The 22786-nt window shown below is 38.5% G+C and overlaps 2 protein-coding genes across 2 annotated transcripts in view; one reads left to right on the plus strand and one right to left on the minus strand.

Moving 5' to 3' along the window:
- LOC135198471 (DNA (cytosine-5)-methyltransferase 3A-like) overlaps positions 1-22786 on the plus strand; it is a gene marked incomplete in the record, with an annotated part of 337711 nt that overhangs the window by 122282 nt on the left and 192643 nt on the right.
- Positions 295-22786, minus strand: part of LOC135198830 (DNA (cytosine-5)-methyltransferase 3A-like) — a 56424-nt gene continuing 33932 nt past the window's right edge. The window contains exons 9-11 of the mRNA XM_064226800.1: positions 13864-14005; positions 9718-9803; positions 295-362 (exon numbers count right to left, since the gene is read on the minus strand). Of these exons, the coding sequence (XP_064082870.1) occupies positions 295-362; positions 9718-9803; positions 13864-14005 (296 nt within the window). The remainder of the gene's footprint in view (positions 363-9717; positions 9804-13863; positions 14006-22786) is intronic.

The raw sequence follows: 22786 nt of genomic DNA on the forward strand, positions 1-22786 counted from the left end.
CAACTGAGCACCACTAAGATGTCTTTTTGGCTGCCGTGGCAGGAAGCTTTCAGCTATGTCATTTCTTGGTAAGTCACTTATGTAAAAAAATCATTCTTCCTAATAACCTTCAAAGATCGTATCCCAAAAATGACTTCTTTTATTCCCTCTTCCCACTCTCATATACTGTATGTATTTGCAAACTTTCTTGAACTTTACATAATGCTCAAATACTCCACTCCTTTCATCCTTCCTTCTCAAAAATGTGAGCATATATGAACAATTGAGTAAATTAAACAAGATAATACCCATACCTTAGGCAACGCACTTTCCTAAAGGGTGAGCCTTATTCAACACTTCCGGTGGAAGGGGTTTATACATATCTGGAAAGAAAAAAAAATTCACATATAATACTGAAATATTACTTTTGCTTCCCTACCATAATCCTAACAGACTGGGTCAAATAACTAATTTCAGATTTCACTGTATTTGTGATTTCTTTTTTACATTTTACTGTACACATTACAATATATTTTGTAAATAATTCTCTGTGTTTAATGTTGTTCATAAAAATTAGCCTTGGACATCCTTGCTGACAACCTACCCAGATAAAATGATATTGTTATTATACAATAAAGTTTTGTACATACTTACCTGGCAGATATATACTTAGCTTACGTCTCTGACATCACGACAGAATTCAAAACTCGCGGCACACGCGACAGGTAGGTCAGGTGATCTACCTTACCCGCCGCTGGGTGGCGGTTGTATGAACCAATCCCACTTTCTAGTCAGATTTTCTCTTCCATCTGTCTCCTGAGGGGAGGCTGGGCGGGCCATCAATCGTATATATCTGCCAGGTAAGTATGTACAAAACTTTATTGTATACTAACAATATCATTTTTGTACATGAACTTTCCTGTCAGATATATACTTAGCTGATTGACACCTTTGGTGGAGGGTAAGAGACAGCTACACTAACATAGAAAAGGGAAACAACACCTGTTGTAGGATCTAAAAACCTTGGTTCTTACCTGTTTAGGCTGAAGACTTCATAGTTACTGTCTATTAGTCTGCATTGCCTGAAGAGCTTCAGCGAGGGCGTGACCTACAGCTGACAGACTCTGGGTCTATCAAAGGGATTTTTTATCCGCTTACTTGATAGAATCCAGGTTGGATCTTGTCAAAGGGGGTTCGCCCGCTTACATGACAGAACCTGTCCACTACCATTGCAAGGAGCTCAAACACAAACCGATCACCTAACCAATCTAATCCTTGTTAGATATACGACACGAAAGAGATGCCTACCCGCATCCTCTTTCATACAACCCTAAAAATACAATACCAAAAAAGGGAAATAAACTAAAAAGGATATGTTTCAGCTCCCTGCCCCAGCACCAAATCCGCCGATACGTATGGGCCTAACGCAAAGCACTTGTCATACGTAATTTTGACGTCTCTCAGGTAGTGGTTAGCGAAGACTGAGTTGCATCTCCAGAATGTTGCTTTCATAAGATTCTGTAGCGACATATTCTTATTGAAAGCCAAGGATGTGGCAATGGCTCTCACCTCATGAGCCTTGACCTTTAGGAGCTTGAATTGATTTTCATCGTATGCAACATGTGCATCTTTCACAAGGCTTCTGATAAAGAAAGCCAGTGCATTTTTCGATAATGTCCTATTGGGATCTCTTACAGAACACCATAGGTTATCATTATTGCCCTTAAGTTTCTTCTTCCTCTGAAGATAAAACTTTAAACTTCTAACAGGGCAGAGTCCTCTCTGCTTCTTCCCCTACGAGGGCAGATAAGCCTTGAACCTCAAAACTCCTGGGCCATGGATTTGAGGGGTTCTCGTTCTTGGCTAAGAACGAAGGAAGGAAGGAACAAATCACGGAATCTCCTTTGAACCCTACTCTTCCTTCTAAGGCATGCAGCTCACTTATCCTCTTGGAGGATGCCAAAGCCATGAGGAACAGGGACTTCTTCGTTAGGTCTCTAAAGGAGGCTGACTGAGGTGGTTCAAACCTCGAGGACCTCAGGAAACGCAGAACTACATCAAGATTCCAGCTTGGAATCCCCGCAGAAACTTTCTTGGATGTTTCGAAAGACCTTAACAAATCATGCAGATCTTTGTTGTCCGAAATGTTCAGGTCTCTGTGCCTGAACACTGCAGCTAGCATGCTTCGGTAACCTTTAATGGTTGAAACCTCCAGACCGCATTTTTCACTAAGGAAAAGTAGGAAGTCTTCAATTTGGGTTACAGAGGTACTGGAAGAGGAAAGGTTCTGGTTCCTGCACCAACGACGAAAGACGTCCCACTTCGACTGGTAGACTCTAAGGGTAGAAGGTCTTCTTGCTGTGGCGATAGCCTTTGCAGAAAACCCCTTCGCTCTGACAAGACTTTTGACAGTCTGAAGCCAGTCAGATTGAGAGCGGGGAGGTTTTTGTGATACCTGTTGAAGTGGGGTTGTCTGAGCAAATCGATCCTTTGTGGCAGGGATCTTGGAATGTCTACTAACCATTCCAGTACCTCTGTGAACCAGTCTTGGGCCGGCCAGAACGGAGCTATTAGCATCATCCTTGCCGCTTCTGAGGTCGCAAACTTCTTGAGTGTCTCTCCCAGTATCTTGAAGGGAGGAAACGCATACATATCTAGGCCTCTCCAATCTAGGAGAAAGGCATCTACTGCTACTGCCTTGGGTCTGAGATCGGGGAGCAGTAAATGCCTATTCTCGCGTTCTTGGCTGTGGCGAAGAGGTTTATGTGAGGTCTGCCCCACAATCTCCACAGGTCTTGGCAAACATCCGAGTGAAGAGTCCACTCCGATGGAAGGACTTGATTTTTCCTGCTCAGGAGGTCGGCCCTGACGTTCCTTTCTCCCTGTACGAATCTGGTGAGGAGTCTGATCTTCCTTGCCTCCGACCACAGCAGAAGGTTCTTTGCTGTTTTGTACAGGGAGAAGGAGTGAGTTCCCCCCTGCTTCCTGATGTACGCCAGGGCTGTGGTGTTGTCCGAGTTGATCTGAACTATCGCATCTCGGACGTGGGCCTCGAATGCTTTTAAGGCTAGCCAAACCGCCATCAACTCTTTCTTGTTGATGTGCCAGGCCACCTGTTCCCCCTTCCAGGTGCCTGACACTTCTTTTGACCCGAGCGTCGCTCCCCAACCTGTTTCCGACGCATCGGAAAACAACACTAGGTTGGGGTTCAGTATGTGCAGGGACAGACCTTCTACAAATCTGAGAGGGTTCGCCCACCATAAAAGGTCCTTCTTGATCTCCCTTGAGATCTTGAAGGAGAACTCTAGGTCTCGTGAGAGACGACGCCAGTTCTGGTGCAGAAAGAACTGGAGAGGTCTGAGGTGCAACCTTCCTAGAGAAACGAATTGCTCCAACGAGGAGAGTGTCCCCAACAGACTCATCCACTCCCTCGCTGTGCATGCATCTTTCTCTAAAAAGGTTGTGACTTTCTCAGAGCATCGAGCTATCCTTTCTGGGAACGGATACGCCCGAAAATCCAGAGAAACCATCCGAATCCCCAGATAAATCCGATCTTGACTGGGGATTAATTGAGACTTCTGGAAGTTCACCAAAAGTCCCAGAGAACTTGCCATGATAAGGGTCTTTTGTAGGTCCTCCAGACATCTTTCTTTTGACTTGGCTCTGATAAGCCAGTCGTCCAGATAGAGGGACACCCTCACTCCCTCCAAATGTAGCCACTGCGCTACATTTTTCATGAGCCCCGTGAAAACCTGAGGGGCTGTCGAGAGGCCGAAGCACAAGGCCCTGAATTGGAATATCCTCCCTCCCATCATGAACCTTAGATACTTCCGTGAAGAAGGATGGATAGGCACATGGAAGTAAGCGTCCTGAAGATCTAGGGACACCATCCAGTCCCCTGGACGAAGAGCAGCCAACACTGAAGATGTCGTCTCCATAGCGAACTTCCTCTTTTTCACAAAGAAGTTCAGGGCGCTTGCATCCAGAACCGGTCTCCATCCTCCTGAGGCTTTTGGAACTAGGAAAAGGCGGTTGTAAAAACCCCCAGAAAGAGGATCGTTCACTAGTTCTATAGCTTCCTTCTCTAGCATTTGCTCTACCGCTAGAGTAAGGGCTTGGCTCATAATGGGGTCCTTGTACTTGGCCACCAACTCCCTCGGGGTTGTCGTCAAAGGTGGTCTTGATGTGAAGGGAATGAGGTACCCTTTGCAGACAATCGAGAGGGACCAGTTGTCCACCCCTTTCTGGGCCCAGACATCGGCGAATCTTAGCAGTCTGGCACCTACTGTTGTCTGGAGGACTTGTATCCTATCTCTTCGACCTGATCGATTGAGAGAAAGTTCTCCATCTCTTAAAGGGTCTTGCTCCTCTAGAGGTAGAAGCTCTGGAAGGAGGGCCCCCTCGAAAGGGCTCCTGCCTAGCGGGAGTCTCTTTCTTGGTCTTAGCCTGGAAGGCTGCTCGAGGTTTCCTTGCCGACTAAGCCAGCATATCTTGAGTCGCCTTTGCAGAGAGAGCACTTGAGATGTCTTGTATGATCTTCTTGGGGAAGAGAAGAGGCGAGAGCTGCGAATACAGCAGAGAGGCTCTCTGCGCGTGTGATACTGACTTAGTTAGAAAAGAACAGTACACCGCCTTCTTCTTGATGACTCCTGCTCCAAACAGAGAAGCCACTTCGCTCGAACCGTCTCTCACTACTTTATCCATACATGTAAGGACACTATGGAGATCCTCGGGCGAAAGGGAATCCGGGGTCTGAGTCCTTTTAGATAAAACTCCTAAGGACCAGTCTAGGAAGTTGAAGACTTCCAAGACTCGGAACATTCCCTTCAAAAGGTGGTCAAGCTCATTCATCCCCCACGTAGTCTTCGCAGACAGAAGGGCAGAGCGTCGAGAGGAATCCACCAATGAAGAGAAGTCCAAGTCTGCAGAGGAGGGAAGAACCAGGCCAAAGGTTCTCCCGATTCATACCAGAATCCTAGTTTCCCTGTCAGTTTAGAAGGAGGGAAAGTAAAGACTGTCTTCCCTTTTTCTCCCTTGGAGAGAAGCCATTACCCAAAACCTCTCAGAGCCTTCTTCATGGAGATGGTTGGTTTCATCCTAACACAAGCTGAAACCTTCGTCGTTTTGGAGGTTGAAAACAAGGAGAGAGGCGAAGGAGGAGCGACAGGAGTAAGGGCATCTCCAAACTCCTGGAGAAGGAGGTCTGTCAGCTTCTTTTATGAAGAAACCGAAGAATCCTTAGACAATTCCTCATCCGAAGCTTCTTGTTCTTCTTCAAACGAAGAACCACCAAGATCCTTATTAGGGTAGGCGGCCTTATCAGAAGAAGTGCGCCTATCCTGGGAGGGGCGTCTGGCAGAAGTCTGGCGCCTATCAGGGGAAGCCAAAGCTTCGGGAGAGTGCCTATCCAAAGAATCCTTCCTCCCCAGATGAGGGCGTTCTCTAGGCTCTTGGCGCCTGTCAAGAGAAGGGCGGCTGCCTGAGGGAGAGCGCCTGCTTGGAGAGGAGCGCCTGCTAGGCTCTGAGCGCCTACCAGGCTCTATGCGCCTGTCAAGAGGAGAGCGGCTGCCTGGAGAAGTGCGCCTGCTGGGTGAGAAGCGCCTGTCAGGGTCTTGGCGCCTGCCAAGAAGAGAGTGGCTCTCTGGCAGAGCGCGCCTACGCGGGGAAAAGCGTCTGCCAGGCTCCATGCGCCTGGATCGAGAAGAGCGGCTATCAGGAAAAGAGCGCCTACCAGGAGAGTGGCGCCTTTAAGGCTCTTGGCGCCTGACAGAAGAAGAGCGGCTGACTGGCGAAGAGCGCCTACTTGCTGAGTAGCGCCTGGCTTGCTCCTGTCCAGAGGAGAGCGGTTGTCTGGAGGAGAGCGGCTACCTGGAGAGTAGCGCCTACCAGGCTCTTGGCGCCTGACGAGAGGAGAAAGCCTGTCTCGAGAAGAGCGTCTGCTGGGGGAGGCTCGCTTGCAGGGAGACTGACGTCTGCCCAGCAAAGAGCGCGTAACTGAAGACGTGCGTCTATCGGTCGAAGAGCGCCTACGAGGAGCTTGGTTCTGCTCCGAAGGTCACAGGATGCCAACAGGAGAGCGCCTACTAGGTGACTGGCGCCTGGACGAGGAAGGGAGCCTGTCAGTGGATGAGTGCCTCACGCGATGATCCACTGGTCCGGGAGAGAGAGCAGCCTCCGACAAATAGCGTAAGGTGGGAGAGGGGCGCCTAGACTTCTTAACAGGGAGCGAGATGTCCTTCTTACGGCGAGAACTCCCTGCCAAGGAGTCAGCTAGAGCCGAAATCTGCACCTGCAGGCCCGCTAGAATCCGAGTGGGAGATCTCTCAAAATCCTCTACCGGGGACGAGGCTCGAGGCCTACTAGACGAAGAGTACTCCTGAGCCCTCCTGGGCTTCTTGATGTCCACCTCAGGCTCTTCCGTAAAACATTCAGGATTGGAAGGAAGGGTGCAAGGCGCCTTCCAGGCTCTCTTCAACGGGCGCGAGGCATCCGAGGCGCTCCATCCTCGCTTAGGAGAGGGCGAAGACGAAGAAGAGAAGCACTGATGCAAAACTTCCTTCTTGGCGCGATCTAAGGCAGCCTGGGAACGTACATCAGGAGCTACCGAGGGGACGCCTGACCGGTGGGGGTTCTCCCTAACCTTCCTGCGGCTGTTGACTTTCCTCCTCCACTGGGACTGGGGGTCTGGAAGAGGTCTAGGCCTGGAAGCATTATGGAGCCGGTCAGACGCACCCTCCACTGCACTGGGGGCACTGCACAAATCACTGGCACTGTCACTCTTACCTTCCAAGGAGCGTATCTTACTCTCCATGCTACGAATCGTGGCTCTCATGGCGGCCACCTCCGAAGGCGTATCTTCGGGTTCGATGCAGGGAGCAGGTGCTGAAACAGGTAAAGGTTCTACTTCTAAGACAGGGTTATCTACCTCTAGCTCGCTAAAGCGAGACCTACTAGAGCTTCTTGAAGAAGCCTTCCTAACCTTGTCTTTCTCCAACTTCCTCAAGTAGGAAGACAGAGATTTCCATTCATCCTCATCTAACCTTTCACATTCTTTACAAGGGTTAATGAAAGAACAGTCATTCCCCCTACACTTCATACATACAGTGTGAGGATCTACCGCAGCTTTCGGTAGCCTCACCTTACAGTCACTCACAGAACATACTCTAAACATAGTAGCTTTCTTAACTTCTACATCAGACATGTTGAGAAATCCAAAGAAAAATCCAAAGCAAAATCAATAACGATCCACAAGCGCGTATGCCAAGCCAAAAAGATCAGGTACTTCACCAAAAGTCAGTCCAAAACAATCCAAGGCAACGAGAGACGAATCAAACTATCGGGAGGAACCGACAACAGGTGTAGTCGGAACCGGCGACGGAGAAAATCTGACTAGAAAGTGGGATTGGTTCATACACCCGCCACCCAGCAGCGGGTAAGGTAGATCACCTGACCTACCTGTCGCGTGTGCCGCGAGTTTTGAATTCTGTCGTGACGTCAGAGACGTAAGCTAAGTATACATCTGACAGGAAAGTTCATGTACAAAAATAAATTATGATTATGCTACACAATGTGGTGACCAGAACTATAACCACCCGTTTGAAAACTACAAAGTCAAGCTGATGACGCTGACTCACGCATATATCCATGTGAGGAAGGATTACACTGTAATATGAGAATTCTCATCTACAAACCTGTCGTTTATTTGTAATGCAATTGCCATGATAATGATACAAAGTACCAGCAAAAGCATAATGAAGCTGAAAGTGATATAAGTGCACATTATGATAAGGAACAGAGCAGACTCTTTAGAAGAAAATCTTTTCATTGTGTCATTATTTTGAAAGCATCAGCAAACAGGCCACATCTGGATAAAAATTTCCGAGCCTGCTGCCTCATCACTGCTATAATTAATTCACAGCACCCATGCATCTGGCATCTACCCCCATCACTTATGAGGCACCTGATTGGCTAGTGGTCAACCAGTCTCAGGGATGGAAACTCCCAGTATCTCTCAAACCTTCACCAAGTAAACATCTCTGCTCCAACCTCTCCTGACAAACATGTCTTTCAAAAGTTATCATTTTCATTACATCTCAGTTTTAACTGAAGAAAGCAGTACAAGGAGAGGGAGAGTTTGTGGAAGATGATTCAGATTCAGATCATGAGGGTGAAAGAAGATTCATTTTCAGGTTCCTAAGAAGAATCAGATCACGAGGAGGCGAGGAAGAAGCAGATTCAGAATAGGGTGAGATGGTTGCTCTCTTTCACTCATTTTCTCTTTTTTATCTCTTCTCTATTTTTCTTTCTTGGGAGAGAATGGAGAGTTTCCAACCCTGTGACTGGCTGATCACTAACCAATCAGGGACGTCTTAAGGGACAAGAATGGCTATTAGAGTCACGGGCGTTATGAATTAATTATAGCAAACACTGTTTATTCAACTTGTTGTGGTACATATGAACTGCAGCTCTTTAGATATTTAATTACAAAACTTGCTTAATTTATTTTCTTCCAGTATTCTGAGTGGCATATTTTTTTTTGGTATAAAGAATATCAAAGCCCAACTATTGATCTGATGTTTTAGTTTGTTAACATATTCACTATTTTATAAATTATGTTATTTATTTGGCTTCATCTTTTAATTTCCTATAAAGAGATCCACTATTCAATTTATTGGATGTGCTAAATAATCACTATCAAGATTGGTAACTTTTGATCTGGTCATATTAGTTTTGGCTGCTTTTCTGCATGTTCATTTCTCCTCATGCCCCTACATTTCTACTAATTGTGTATAATTTGTGGAAAAAAACTAAATTTGTCACACATGAGAACTTCAACAGCAATTATTCAGATAATATCACCACATATCTGTGGTGGTATTATCATATTAATAACTTCAACCCTTTATGGACAGATATGCTCACGAGAGTAGCAATCTCAGGTTTTGGGTGGTGGATGTAGTCGCTCATAGTTAGTAACAATATTACGAGCCATTGATTTGGGGGAATCAGGCAGGAAAGAGGTGCCATTATTTCTATAGCCTATTAATTCACTAGTGGCAACTTTTAGACTGGCTAAAATCCACTGGGTGGCTCATGAGGGACTTAGTTGGGTTCTTGACTTCAAGGGAGGATGTAATGCCTGTCTGTCTCACAAGATGTATTTTTGTAAATTTGCTCATAAATATAACATGGGGTTGCTGTTGGCTTAGTTCTTATCTTTTATGATAGAATGTCAGTTATAGGTGTAATTTTGCAAAGAAAAGTGCAAAGAAATATTATAAAGAAAACGTATAAATCAAAAAAAGTTATTACATCTTCGTTCTCGGCAAACTCACGTAAATATTTTACAACAAATATGCTAAATTTTTTTTTACAAATTCTATTTTTTATCTGCTGTCATTTTTCAACTTCTCGTGGATGGTAGAGAAAATTTTGTAGACTTCTTTTCTTACACTATGTGCATTTGCATATCTTCTTTTCATTGAGGTGTTTTTTCTTAAACTGCCTGACCTCAAAGTTTTGCCGGCCTGGGGTGCTGCATATTGATTTATTTCCCTGTCCATTAAGGGCTAAGAGAAATTACTTATTTTGTTAGATGATATGGCAGCAAATCCTACACTTCATAAAGATCAGAAGGATTCAGTGTTGATATGAAGAGTGAGCTTTAACATCTTATATTATATAAAGTATGTTGTTTCTCTAGCAAAAATAAGAACAGATTACAATACTTCAACATACCTGGTATATTTCCCCAAAAGCAACGTGGCCGACTCTGAGGTGAAAAATACTTAGCATCAATTATGGCAGGTTCTCGTTGTAAAAACCTGTAAAAATAAGATTACACTACAGTGGCTCCTCAGTATACAAATTTAATTTGTTCCAAGTTCCAATTTGTATACCAAAATGCTTGTACAGTATATAGATCCAAATATTCCCATAAGAGAGCTAGAACAATCTATAGTTTAATGACAACCATAATCAACAAAATAAAAGAATAAAGCATTTCACAATAAAATTTAACATAAAAGATGAACAAAATCGTATGTCACCATGATGACACAACTGACTTGAGATAAAGGAAGGGAGCATTTATACTGTTGAGGAGCAAAGATACAGTAAAAACATTACTGTATGTACATAAAAGCAGTAACAATTCGGATAAAAAAAATGAAAGGGAATTTCACAATAAATTTAACAATGATACAAAATAAAAACAATAAAATGCAATACAGCACAGGGAGTCCCTGGTTAATGGTAGCATCGGTTAACAGGGCTTCAGTTTTACATCATTGGCTGATGATGATGTTAACCAGATTTTTGGCACTGGTAGGCAGTTTATTGGTGCTGAAAAACTGCTTATTTGTGCTGTTAACCATTTAACAGCACCATTAACTGGATCATAGTCACTTCTGGTGTGGTAAATGCCATTTATTTGGTTAAAAGTGATTTTTTGTTAGCAGCGCTAGGCCAATAACTAAACCCCCCTCCTGCCTGTATAATAATAAAAAATCTAAAGTCTTGCATAGAGTGAGTGTTCAGGATTGCGCCGAGTGAGATGGTAGAGAGGAGGAGGAGGGGATGGTGGAGGGTTATTGGGTGGGAAACAGGGATCTGCTTCCCACTGACTTCCAAACTGTCTCGGATGATTTTTCTCTTCACTACACTTCACCTATTTCTTTTACTAACACTCAATTTGCCTGAATCACTTCTTTTTGTTATGGTAAAATGCCTATCGAGTAACACTTGTTTTATACAATTTTTTTGCACTGTAAAAGTAATTCATCCCCACATCATGAAACACTGGTGTTACGTTCAGTCTCTGTGCACCTTGGATTGTTTGTTTAAGGGGCGTGGCAACAGCCGATTTTTGAGAAATTATGAATTTGAACTCTAATGTCTAAATAAACATGTCATGAAGTAATATTAAAAAAAAAAAACAAAAAAAAAAAAAAAAAAAAAAAAAAAAAAAAAAAAAAAAAAAAAAAAAAAAAGTGTTATTTTACATATTTGTTCACCGCACCTACCGGCCTGTGAGTGGCACTGAGCGAATAACTGTCCCAAAATGTCTATGATTTTTACGTGGAAGTGAGAAATAAACTTTTCTCTCCTATTAGAATACACATTACCTATGATAAAAACTGGCTCTTTCTCTCAAAAATATCTTAAGAGCAAATATGTACCATATATTTCTGCATATAAGACGACCTTTAAATCCTAAAATTCCCCCATAAAAACTGGGGGTCGTCTTATACTGCAATACTAAAGATCAAACCTTGAATTTTATTATACTTATCTGTAGGCTAGCCTCGGCCTCGATGCTATAGCCTAAACACTGACCTACATAAAGATTCACTTTATGAAATAAAATGATAATAAAGGTAATAAAACCATTTTACCATATATATTATTGGCATATCTTCATAACAAATAGCCTCTTTGAGGAATGATTCAAAATCAATGAAAGAAACTTTTATCTATGTGGTCCTAGCTGCGAAAATGTAAACATCGAGTTGCGGTTGCGCTGACAGCAACCTTTATCTTTCGGTAACCTTTAAGAAATTTCAATGGTAGTGTAATTACAGAAGTAATAGCATTTATGATAACATAATATTCATTTTTCATTAAAGGTTTCTCATATATATCACATGATTGATCACATGTACCACCATCTTGGGGATTCCGGTCTGGTTTGTTGTCGATATAAAAATCATCTTCGGTACCGTTTATGGCATTCTTTAAATTATTTTATGTTTGTTTGTTTGTATGGTTTTTTGACGTTGCATGGAACCAGTGGTTATTCAGCAACAGGACCAACGGGTTTACATGACTTCCGAACCACGTCGAGAGTGAACTTCTATCACCGGAAATACACATCTCTAATCCCACAGTGGAATTCCCTACATGATTTTATGACACTATATTTTCACATTCCCCCCTTGCTTTTATGACAAACGCAGCGAACATCAAGTGAGGCAACATGCAAAGCTGTTTGCAATTTAAAATTGTAACTGTTTCGAACAATTCAGGCATATGAATGATGATTGTGTACAATAATTATCACTCATTATTGTATAGTTATCATTATTAGCGGTTGTTTGAGAATGGCGACAAAACGTGAACAAAACAGTGGTTTCCCTTTTAGGCGACTGTCTGTATGAAAAACATGATATAGACTCGGCTTTGTAAAACCCAACTTTGATCATTTAAGAAAGGAATGTATGTATCTCTGAATTAAGTTCCATTCAGCAACTAAAGGCAGTGATGATATCCGTAAAACACGATCAGCTGAGACTGTAAACAGACCTAGAATGCAAATGTCGCATCATCATTTTGTTCTTATAATGTAATACAATAATACTATATGTAATATGATTATAGTAAAATATGTTCTATTTAAATTATCATTATTCTCAATACAACTATTCTTCAACTTTTGCAAGTGGATATCTGGATACCTAAGACATCTATCAGTGTAACAACCTGACTTAGGCAATTCTCTTTCTCTCTCTCCCTCTCTCATCTATTGTAATACTAATGATACTCCTCCATCCTCCACTACAAAATTCTGGTTTTTTGAATTCTGAATGAAGCAATTATTGTAAACATGTATTGGCATAAACAACTGAATGGAGAAACAGCTGATTTCTGACGTCATCTACCATAAATATCAAGCGTTTATTAAGAGCTCCATTAAGGGGGCAGGCCAGAACCCTTATATAAGAGGGTATAGGGCGAAAAAGGCAAAATCATGACATATTCATAGCGCTTCATATGGCAATTGAGAATACGTATATGAAATATTTCGTCAAAATTCCTCTTACTTTCGTAGTTACAGGGTAATTAGTAAATGTAACTTAATAAGCCAAAAACATTGATCCATACAAGAAAATGCAATATTTCTTCCGTTATCGTAAATTTTGATAATTATTGTAAAAAAAAATTGTGAGCGATGGCATCTGTAGAAATTCCATGAGTCGCAGAAGGGAAGTCAGTCACTACCAAGTTCAACCACGATTCAGTGCGAGCACAAACCCCAAGTGGTGTACACGTTCGAGTTTCACCTCTGACATTCACTTGCTTTTATGTAGTTACCTAGCCTAGCCTATGGTGCTCGGTCAACAATCAGTTGGACGTAAGCCAGTTTTCTTTTATACTGTATATTACATTTAAAAGTATAAATAGACATTTAATATGATATTTAGCTAACTCTGAACTTATTTAATTGTAATTTACATGTACTGTATTGTATAAAAAGGCAAGGTTAGGGTAATAACTGGTGGTCAAGAATGGATTAATCCATTTTCAGTTATTTCTTATGGGAAAAATGGATTCAGATCTTCAAAAAATCAAATTTTGAATCTCCTGGAATGGATTAGCGTCAAGGTCCAGGGCTATACTGTACATAGAGGACACCATTGTTGTTGTTAGAACAAAAGTGTCTTTCTATACTTCTGATGAAAGAAATTAGTCCAACTCATTCTACAAAAAGCAAGCACCTTGTTCTCAGTAAAAGTCACAACTGAAAGGTGTGTTGATTCTATCAACAAAAAAAGAAGTCCTTGACACTACATAAAAATTTTTCCTGTAATAAATTTTACCTGTTACAGTGAGAGAGAGAGAGAGAGAGAGAGAGAGAGAGAGAGAGAGAGAGAGAGAGAGAGAGAGAGAGAGAGAGAGAGAGAGAGAGAGAGAGATTCTACATTCCCACTAGCAACCTGTATATAGTAAGCATGGTGAAAGAAGAATACTTATGCATATAATCGCTTTCTATAACATCTGCTTATCCACACGAGTCCATTTGAAAATAAAATTCAAAAGTAATAATCAATGTACACAAAAATCCTTATAAAACTCCAACTCAAATTAAAATTTTGCATTACTTACGTACTAATTTGAAATTTAAATTCTCTTGGCATGTGAGTTACATTCTCAAATAACCAGAACAAGTGTGTACCCTTATTATGAAGAAGAATAGTCTTCAATACTCTGAAGTAGTGAAAAAACAGTATGCCAGTGCCAGTAGGATCTGAAAAGTATAATGGTGACAATTTATTTATAGCTTAAGAGTAACTTTTATTTTACTTTTTGATTCTTAACTACAAAAGACATACAAAAGTATAAGTCAATTTCCACACTGTACATAAAGTTTCTCCACAGATTCTGACAACAGCTAGTTTGGCAGTTCTGAGAGAAATTGTGGGAGAACAATTAAAATTCCAATGACTACCATATCAATTCACTAGACAGTAGTAAATTATCATGATTTATCTGTATGAATTTTGCTTCACCATGCAATTACAGGCGGCCCATTTTACGGCACAATTTTCAGTTAACAGCGCCGGTAGCGCCGTTGTCTAACGAGTTCATACATTTGTAGAAATGCTGTTCAGACCATAAAGGTTATGCAAATTATATTAACAAATTTTATGGAGAGTTATTACATAAGTATTAGGGTAAAATATATGCCTCTGACGCTATTCTATGCCGAAAATATCGAGTTACATAAGTGCAAATTTAGCTATGGATGTGTCGATTTATAAATGTTCATGCTTATATGTTTAAAATGCATATAAAAATGTATTACGTATAGGGTATTTTTATTTCTGTACAGAAATATGATAAAAAGGCAGCTTTTGAAACTGCCCTTCACATTATCAAAGGTGATGTTTTTTCATGTTCTTTCTTGTGAGCCGCCACATGCCGCTCTTCCAAAAATATAGTTAAAAAAAGTGCAAATTAGCGATCAATGTGTCGATTTTATAAATGTTCATGCATTTGTTTAAAATGTGTACTATGGAAATATTACGTATGGGGTATTTTTATTTCTGTGCAGAAATGTGATAAAAAGGCAGCTTTTGAAACTGACCCTTATGTGATAAAAAATATACGATGTTTTTTCCATGTTCATTCTTGTAAGCCGCCGTCTGCTGCTCTTCCGAAAATATTGAGTTAAAAAGTGCAAATTTAGCGATCGATGTGTCGATTTTTAAAAATGTTTGTGCTTTTATGTTTAAATTGTGTATGAAAATATATTATGTATAGGGTATTTTTATTTTTGTATATAAATATGATACAAATTAAGGCAGCCTTTGTAACTACGCTCCACACTATCAGGGGATATTCTTTCATGTTCGTTGTTGTCCGCCACTGTTCCGAAAAAATGCATGGTATTATTTTATTACCAAGTGAATTAATATACGAGTTTTCCGAGGTACGAGTCGTCACTCGGTCGATTATTTGCTTTGTTATGCAAGCAAAAAATAGAGGTACAAGCTCAAGATGCCACTGCTGTGTAGATGGCGTAGTGATGAAAATTAAGATAAGCAATGAAGAAAAAGTAAATATGCATCTTTTCCATGAATCTTTAAAAAGGTTATACATTAAAGGCAGACCTCGGTTAGCGGCTGGGGTTCTGTTCCTGGCTGCCGACGCTAAGTGATTTTCGACGCTAAGCAATTTTAAAGTCTACGGCTGCTGCTTACCTTCTTTCGGAATACTAAACCAGTTAACAGCGCAACGGCGCAATAAATAAAATTATATCTATGCAGTATAGTACTATAGAATTTACTGTGCAGTACATTATAGTATATAGTAAATGCTGTAAAGTGAAAAAAACCAAGCTTTAATCCTTTGGACGTCTAGAGTATACAAAGATATGATAAGGTTTTATACAGTGTACAGGTAGCTGTAGTGTTCAAGTTTCGATAATTTGTCTTACAATAATCCGATTTTATGAGACCAAATTACAATAGCCTAACTTTACCCCATCTTCTAGTTACATCAGTTCAAAAACAGCAAAAGAGAATGATGAAAGTATGAGAAACAGCTTTTTTCTAAGTACAACCGAATTGGATAACATCTGTTTAGCTTGTATGTCAATCATCGTACTATAGTACACTATCACCGTTGTTATAAATGACGTTATGTAGAATAGGACTGAGATATCTTACTGTAATAACTTTATTCATTATAGATCAAAGATCAATATAGATCAAAGATCAATAGGGAAATATACTGTTGAATGTGAACCTAGTTATAGCTAAATCTGAGAAAATTGTTCAAGCTGCTAATGACCATTATCGTGCATTGGGAACAGGGATGAAACTCCAGTGAACATATGCCATCAAACAAAACTGTAGATAAAATTGAGATAAAATCATTTTAATCAAAACTACTGTGCTTCAAAGAACACATTTTACTGTTGGTTTCACGCTGATAAAAGATAAATAATGCAAAGTTCATATTACAATGATATAAAGGAAAATTGCGAACGGAATCACATATTGTTTTACTCAATAAACATGCCGCCAACGTATTCTGTTAATGAAAAAAAAAAATTAGTTCACAATCACAATGAGACATATTCAAGTAATATTTCCTCCTAAAAACAGGTCGTATAAGGAAAAATACAGGCAGTCACCGGGCTACGACAGGTGTTCCGTTCTTGAGAATTGCTGTAAGCCGAAAATCGTTGTACGCCAGAACATCGTAAAAAATCCTAAGAAAACCTTACTTTTAATGCTTTGGGTACATTAAAAACTATGTAAACTGCATTTTTATCGCATTTTCCATCAAAAACCCTTCAAATATTGATTATTTTGCATGTTTGGTCTCATATTACTTGTGCCAGATGAGCGTTTGTAAGCGTCATAACCCTGGAAATAATTTCTGATGAATATAATTGAAAAGCGCCTTAACCTCGGAATGTCATAAGCCGAACCCATAGTAACCCGGGGACTGCCTTTAACCTTTTCTCATATAAGTCAAGCATCTAGATATTCGTTTATGTTGACTAAAAGCAAGAAATTTCACTCAGAATTTTGTTAAATATGGCGAAACAAACTCGTATTCGCCATCAGCTGATTTCCAAACCAAAACATTGGCCGCTCCATGGAATACTGGCTTAGATTTAGCGTAGTATTTTATAATAAAATAATACGAGAATAAATACAATATTATTGGATACAGTGACGTAATGTATAACTTTTTAAAAGATTTATGGAAATGATGCATATTTTCTTTTCTTCTGTGCTTATCTGAATTTTCGTCACTATGCCATCTACGTACCAGCAGCATCTTGAGCTTGTACAGTCGTACCTCAATTTTTTGCTCCCGTACATGGCAAAAAACCGATATTTTGTACTTCTATCCCATGGAAAAACAAATTGCAGTGTTGCAAAATTAAACGTATATGTGAGTTTTGTCTTTTAAAATAAATCTATGCAACAATTGTAAATATAATTTGCTATAAAAAGTGATTCAATTATATAAATTAAAATATTATTATTCGAGCGCGACTGAATAACCAATTGTCTTCATCATGTTACAAAGACTTCAAATAGACATGCACAGTGCCACTGTATCATATTTATGTAAAAAACAAAAGTATACTGTAATACATTTTTCATACACATTTTTAACATAAAAGCATGAAAAATTATAACAAAAAGCTGAAGTTTAATAACCCTTAAACGCCGAAGCGGTAAAAAAAAAAATGTCTCCCGTGTGCCGGAGACGTTTCAGAGTGAGCGCGAAAGCGGAAAAAATATTTTTTTCAAAAAATCATAGTGCGCTTAGTTTTAAAGATTAAGAGTTCATTTTTGGCTCCTTTTTTTGTCATTGCCTGAAGTTTAGTATGCAACCATCAGAAATGAAAAAAATTATCATTATTATATATAAATAATGCGATATATGATAGCGCAAAAACGAAATTTCATATATAATTGTATTCAAATCGCGCTGTGCGCAAAACGGTTAAGGGTAACAAGTTACTTTTTTTTCGTTGTAATGTACACTAAATTGCGATCATTTTGGTATATAACAAATTGTAAGACGATAAAAGCAACACAGAGAAAATATTATCACAAAATAATGCATGAATTCGTAACGCGCGGACGTAAACACATATTTTTTTCAAAAATTCACCATAAATCTAAATATTGTCCTAGAGACTTCAAATTTCTTTCAAAATGAAGACAAATGATTGAATATTACTATATTGTAAGAATATTAGCTTACAAATGCAGTTTTCGACCATATCTGACGAGTTAAAGTTGGCCGAATGTCGAATTTTTTATATATATATTTTTTATATGCAATTATTTCGGAAATAAGAAAAGCTACAACCTTCAAATATTTTTCGTTTTATTCTACATGAAATTGCGCACATTTTCATATATAAAACTCTATGAAATGCCTAATATGAAACGGAGCAAATATTCCGAGAATGGGACTTTCGCATTTCGGAGATTTGTGGCGGAGAATCCGCGCGCGGAGGGAAGGAAAGTTTTTCTTAAAAATTCACCATAAATTTAAATATTGTGCTAGAGACTTCGAATTTGTTTTACGATGAAGATAAATGACTGAATATTACTAGACTGTAAGAGTTTCATCTTACAATTGCGTTTTTCAACCATTTCGGTAGAGTCAAATTTGACCGAACGTGGTTTTTTTTCTATTTATCGTGATTTATATGCAAATATTTGAAAAATGAGAAAAGCTACAACCTTCAACTATTTTTGTTGTATTATACATGAAATTGCACACATTTTCATATATAAAACATATTGTAACGGCTAATTTAAAATGGTGCAAACATTACCACAATCGCATGTATGATTTTTTCGGAAGAGTTACCGCTCGGACGTAAAGAAAATGTTATTTTTTTCATAAATTTACCATAAATCAAAATATTGTGCTAGAGACTTCCAATTTGTAGCAAAATGAAGGTAAATGCTTGAGTATTACTAGAATATAAGCATTTTAGCTTACAATTGCGTTTTTCGACCATTTTGGTGGAGTCAAAATCGACCAAAGGTTGAAAATTTGTCACTTATCATTTTTTCTATGAAAATATTTCAAAATTGATAAAAGCTACAACCATGGGTTGTTTTTAGTTGTATTGTGCATGAAATTGCGCACATTTTCATATATAAAACTTTATGTAACGGCTAATTTAAAATGGTGCAAACATTACCACAATCGCATGTATGATTATTTTCGGAAGAGTTACCGCGCGGATGTAAGGAAAAAGTTTTTTCATAAATTCACCATAAATCGAAATATTGTGCTAGAGACTTCCAATTAGTTGCAAAATTAAGTTAAATCATTGAATATTACTAAAATATAAGAGTTTTAGCTTACAATTGCGTTTTTCGACCATTTCGGTAGAGTCAAATTTGACCGAAGGTTGAAATTTTGGCACTTATCGTTATTTATATGAAAATATCTCAAAACTGATAAAAGCTACAATCATGAGTATTTTTTAGTTGTATTCTACATAAAAAATGCGCAACATTTTCATATATAATACTCCATGTAACCGGCTAATTTAAAATGGTACAAAAATTATGTCAAAGTGACGAAATAATTTCCGAGATGTGTCACAGATACTTTTTAGTGCGGCAAGAAAGAAATTCGCGCTTGCGCGCCTGCTTAACGATTGTAAACAAAACAACACCTTGATCCGTGAACTCCCAGCATCCCCCAAGGCGCGTTGATTCAAGAGTTTTCGGCTGGTAGGCCTAAAAGTATTTTTTCCGCGAATTTTTAAAAAAACTTTTGTATGTCGACGTAAAATACGTCCAGTCGGCACCCGAGAGACAAAAAATGTCGACGTAAAATACGTCCAGTCAGCGTTTAAGGGTTAACAAAATGAGTTATAATCAGCTCCCCAATTTATCATATATAACCACACGAAGTTTTTTTAACCTTTAAACGCCGACTGGACGTATTTTACGTCAACATTTTTTGTCTCTCGGGTGCCGACTGGACATATTTTACGTCGACATACAAGTTTTTTTAAAATTCGCGGAAAAATACTTTTAGGCCTACCAGCCGAAAACTCTTGAACACGCGCCTTGGGGGATGCTGGGAGTTCATGGATCAAGGTGTTGTTTTGTTTACAATTGTTACACAGGCGCGCAAGCGCGAATTTCTTTCTTGCCGCACTAAAAAGTATCTGACACATCTCGGAAATTATTTCGTCACTTTGACATAATTTTTGTACCATTTTAAATTAGCCGTTACATGGAGTATTATATATGAAAAAGTGCGCATTTTTATGTAGAATACAACAAAAAAATACTCATGATTGTAGCTTTTATCAGTTTTGAGATATTTTCATATAAATAACGATAAGTGCCAAAATTTCAACCTTCGGTCAACTTTGACTCTACCGAAATGGTCAAAAAACGCAATTGTACACTAAAACTCTTATATTTTAGTAATATTCAATCATTTATCTTCATTTTTCAACTAATTGGAAGTCTCTAGCACAATATTTCGATTTATGGTGAATTTATGAAAAAACTTTTTCCTTACGTCCGCGCAGTAACTCTTCCGAAAAAAATCATACAAAGGATTGTGGTAATGTTTGCACCATTTTAAAATTAGCCGTTACATAAAGTTTTATATATGGAAATGTGCGCAATTTCATGCACAATACAACTAAAAACAACCCATGGTTGTAGCTTTTATCGGTTTTGAAATATTTTCATATAAAAAATGATAAGTGACAAATTTTCAACCTTCGGTCAACTTTGACTCTACCAAATTGGTCGAAAAACGCAATTGTAAGCTAAAACGCTTATATTCTAGTAATATTCAAGCATTTACCTTCATTTTGCAACAAATTGGAAGTCTCTAGCACAATATTTATGGTGAATTTATGAATAAAATAACATTTTCTTTACGTCCGCGCGGTAACTCTTCCGAAAAAATCATACATGCGATTGTGGTAATGTTTGCACCATTTTAAATTAGCCATTACATAAAGTTTTATATATGAAAATGTGCGCAATTTCATGTAGAATACAACTAAAAATAATTGAAGGTTTGTTTAGCTTTTCTCATTTTTCAAATATTTGCATATAAATCACGATAAATAGAAAAAAAAACCACGTTCGGTCAACTTTGACTCTACGAAATGGTCGAAAAAAACGCAATTGTAAGCTAAAAATCTTACAGTCTAGTAATATTCAGTCATTTATCTTCATCTTGAAAACAAATTTGAAGTCTCTAGCACAATATTTTAGATTTATGGTGAATTTAAAAAAAAAAAAAAACTTTCCTTCCCTCCGCGCTGCGGGTTCTCCGCCACAAATCTCTGAAATGCGTACGTCCCATTCTCGGAATATTTGCTCCATTTCATATTAGGCATTTCATAGAGTTTTATATATGAAAACGTGCGCAATTTCATGTAGAATAAAACAAAAAATATTTGAAGGTTGTAGCTTTTCTTATTTCCGAAATAATTGCATATAAAAAAATATATAAAAAAATTCGACATTCGGTCAACTTTAACTCGTCAGATATGGTCGAAAACTGCATTTGTAAGCTAATACTCTTACAGTATAGTAATATTCAATCATTTGTCTTCATTTTGAAAGAAATTGGAAGTCTCTAGGACAATATTTAGATTTATGGTGAATTTTTGAAAAAAATATTTGTTTACGTCCGCGCGTACGAATTCATGCATTATTTTGTGATAATATTTTCTCTGTGTTGCTTTTATCATTTTACAATGTGTTATATACCAAATTGATCACAATTTAGTGTACATTACAACAAAAAAAAAGGTAACTTGTTATCTTTAACCGGTTTGCGCACAGCGCGATTTGAATACAATTATATATGAAATTTCATTTTTGAGCTATCATATATCGCATTATTTATATATGATAATGATAATTTTTTTCATTTCTGATGGCTGTATACTAAAATTCAGCCAATGACAAAAAAAGGAGCCAATAATGAACTCTTAATCTTGAAAACTAAGTGCGCTGTGATTTTTTGAAAAAAATATTTTTTCTGCTTTCGCGCTCACTCTGAAACACCTCCGGCACACGGGAGACATTTTTTTCTTTACCGCTTCGGCGTTTAAGGGTTAATACATTTTTTTGAAACAACAGCGGACAAGAACGAACATGAAAAAATATCCTCTGATGTACACGGAGGGCACTTACAAAAGCTGCCGTGATTTGTATCATATTTATGTACAAAAATAACAATACCCTATATGTAATATATTTTCATACACATTGTAAACATAAAAGCATGAACATTTATAAAATTGACACATCGATCGCTAAATCTGCACTATTTTAACTATATTATTGGAAGTCGGAAGAGCAACAGGCAGCGGCAGATGAGAACGAACATGAAAAAACATCCTCTGATAACGTAGAGGGCAGTTTCAAAACTGCCTCTGTATCATATTTATGCACAAAAATAAAAATACCCTATACGTAATACATTTTCATACACATTTTCAACATAAAAACATGAACATTTATAAATCGACACACCAATCACTAAATTTGCACTTTTTTTCAATTCGCATTTTCGGAAGAGTGGCAGGTGGCAGCTCAGAAGAACAAACATGAAAAAAACTTTCTTTTGATAACTGGAGGGCAGTTTCAAAAGCTGCCTTTGTATCATATTTATGTGCAGAAACAAAAATAACCTATACAAATACCCTATACGTAATAGAACATTTTCATACACACTTTAAACATAAAAGCATGAACATTTATAAATCGGCACATCCATAATTAAATTTGCACTTATTTAACTCTATATTTTCAGCATAGAACAGCGTCAGGGGCATATAGTTTGCCCTAACACCTATGTAATAAATCTCAATAAATAAATTTTTTAATATCATCTGCATAACCTTTATGGTCTGAACGGTATTTCTACAAATGTATGTACTCGTTAAACATAACGGCGCTAGCGGTGCTGTTAACCGAAAATTGTGCTGCAAAAATACCTTGATTATTTTTTACGACAGCCGTAAAACCAATTC

The sequence above is a fragment of the Macrobrachium nipponense genome, chromosome 22 (genome assembly GCF_015104395.2).
Source record: "Macrobrachium nipponense isolate FS-2020 chromosome 22, ASM1510439v2, whole genome shotgun sequence".
Classification (NCBI taxonomy): domain Eukaryota; kingdom Metazoa; phylum Arthropoda; class Malacostraca; order Decapoda; family Palaemonidae; genus Macrobrachium; species Macrobrachium nipponense.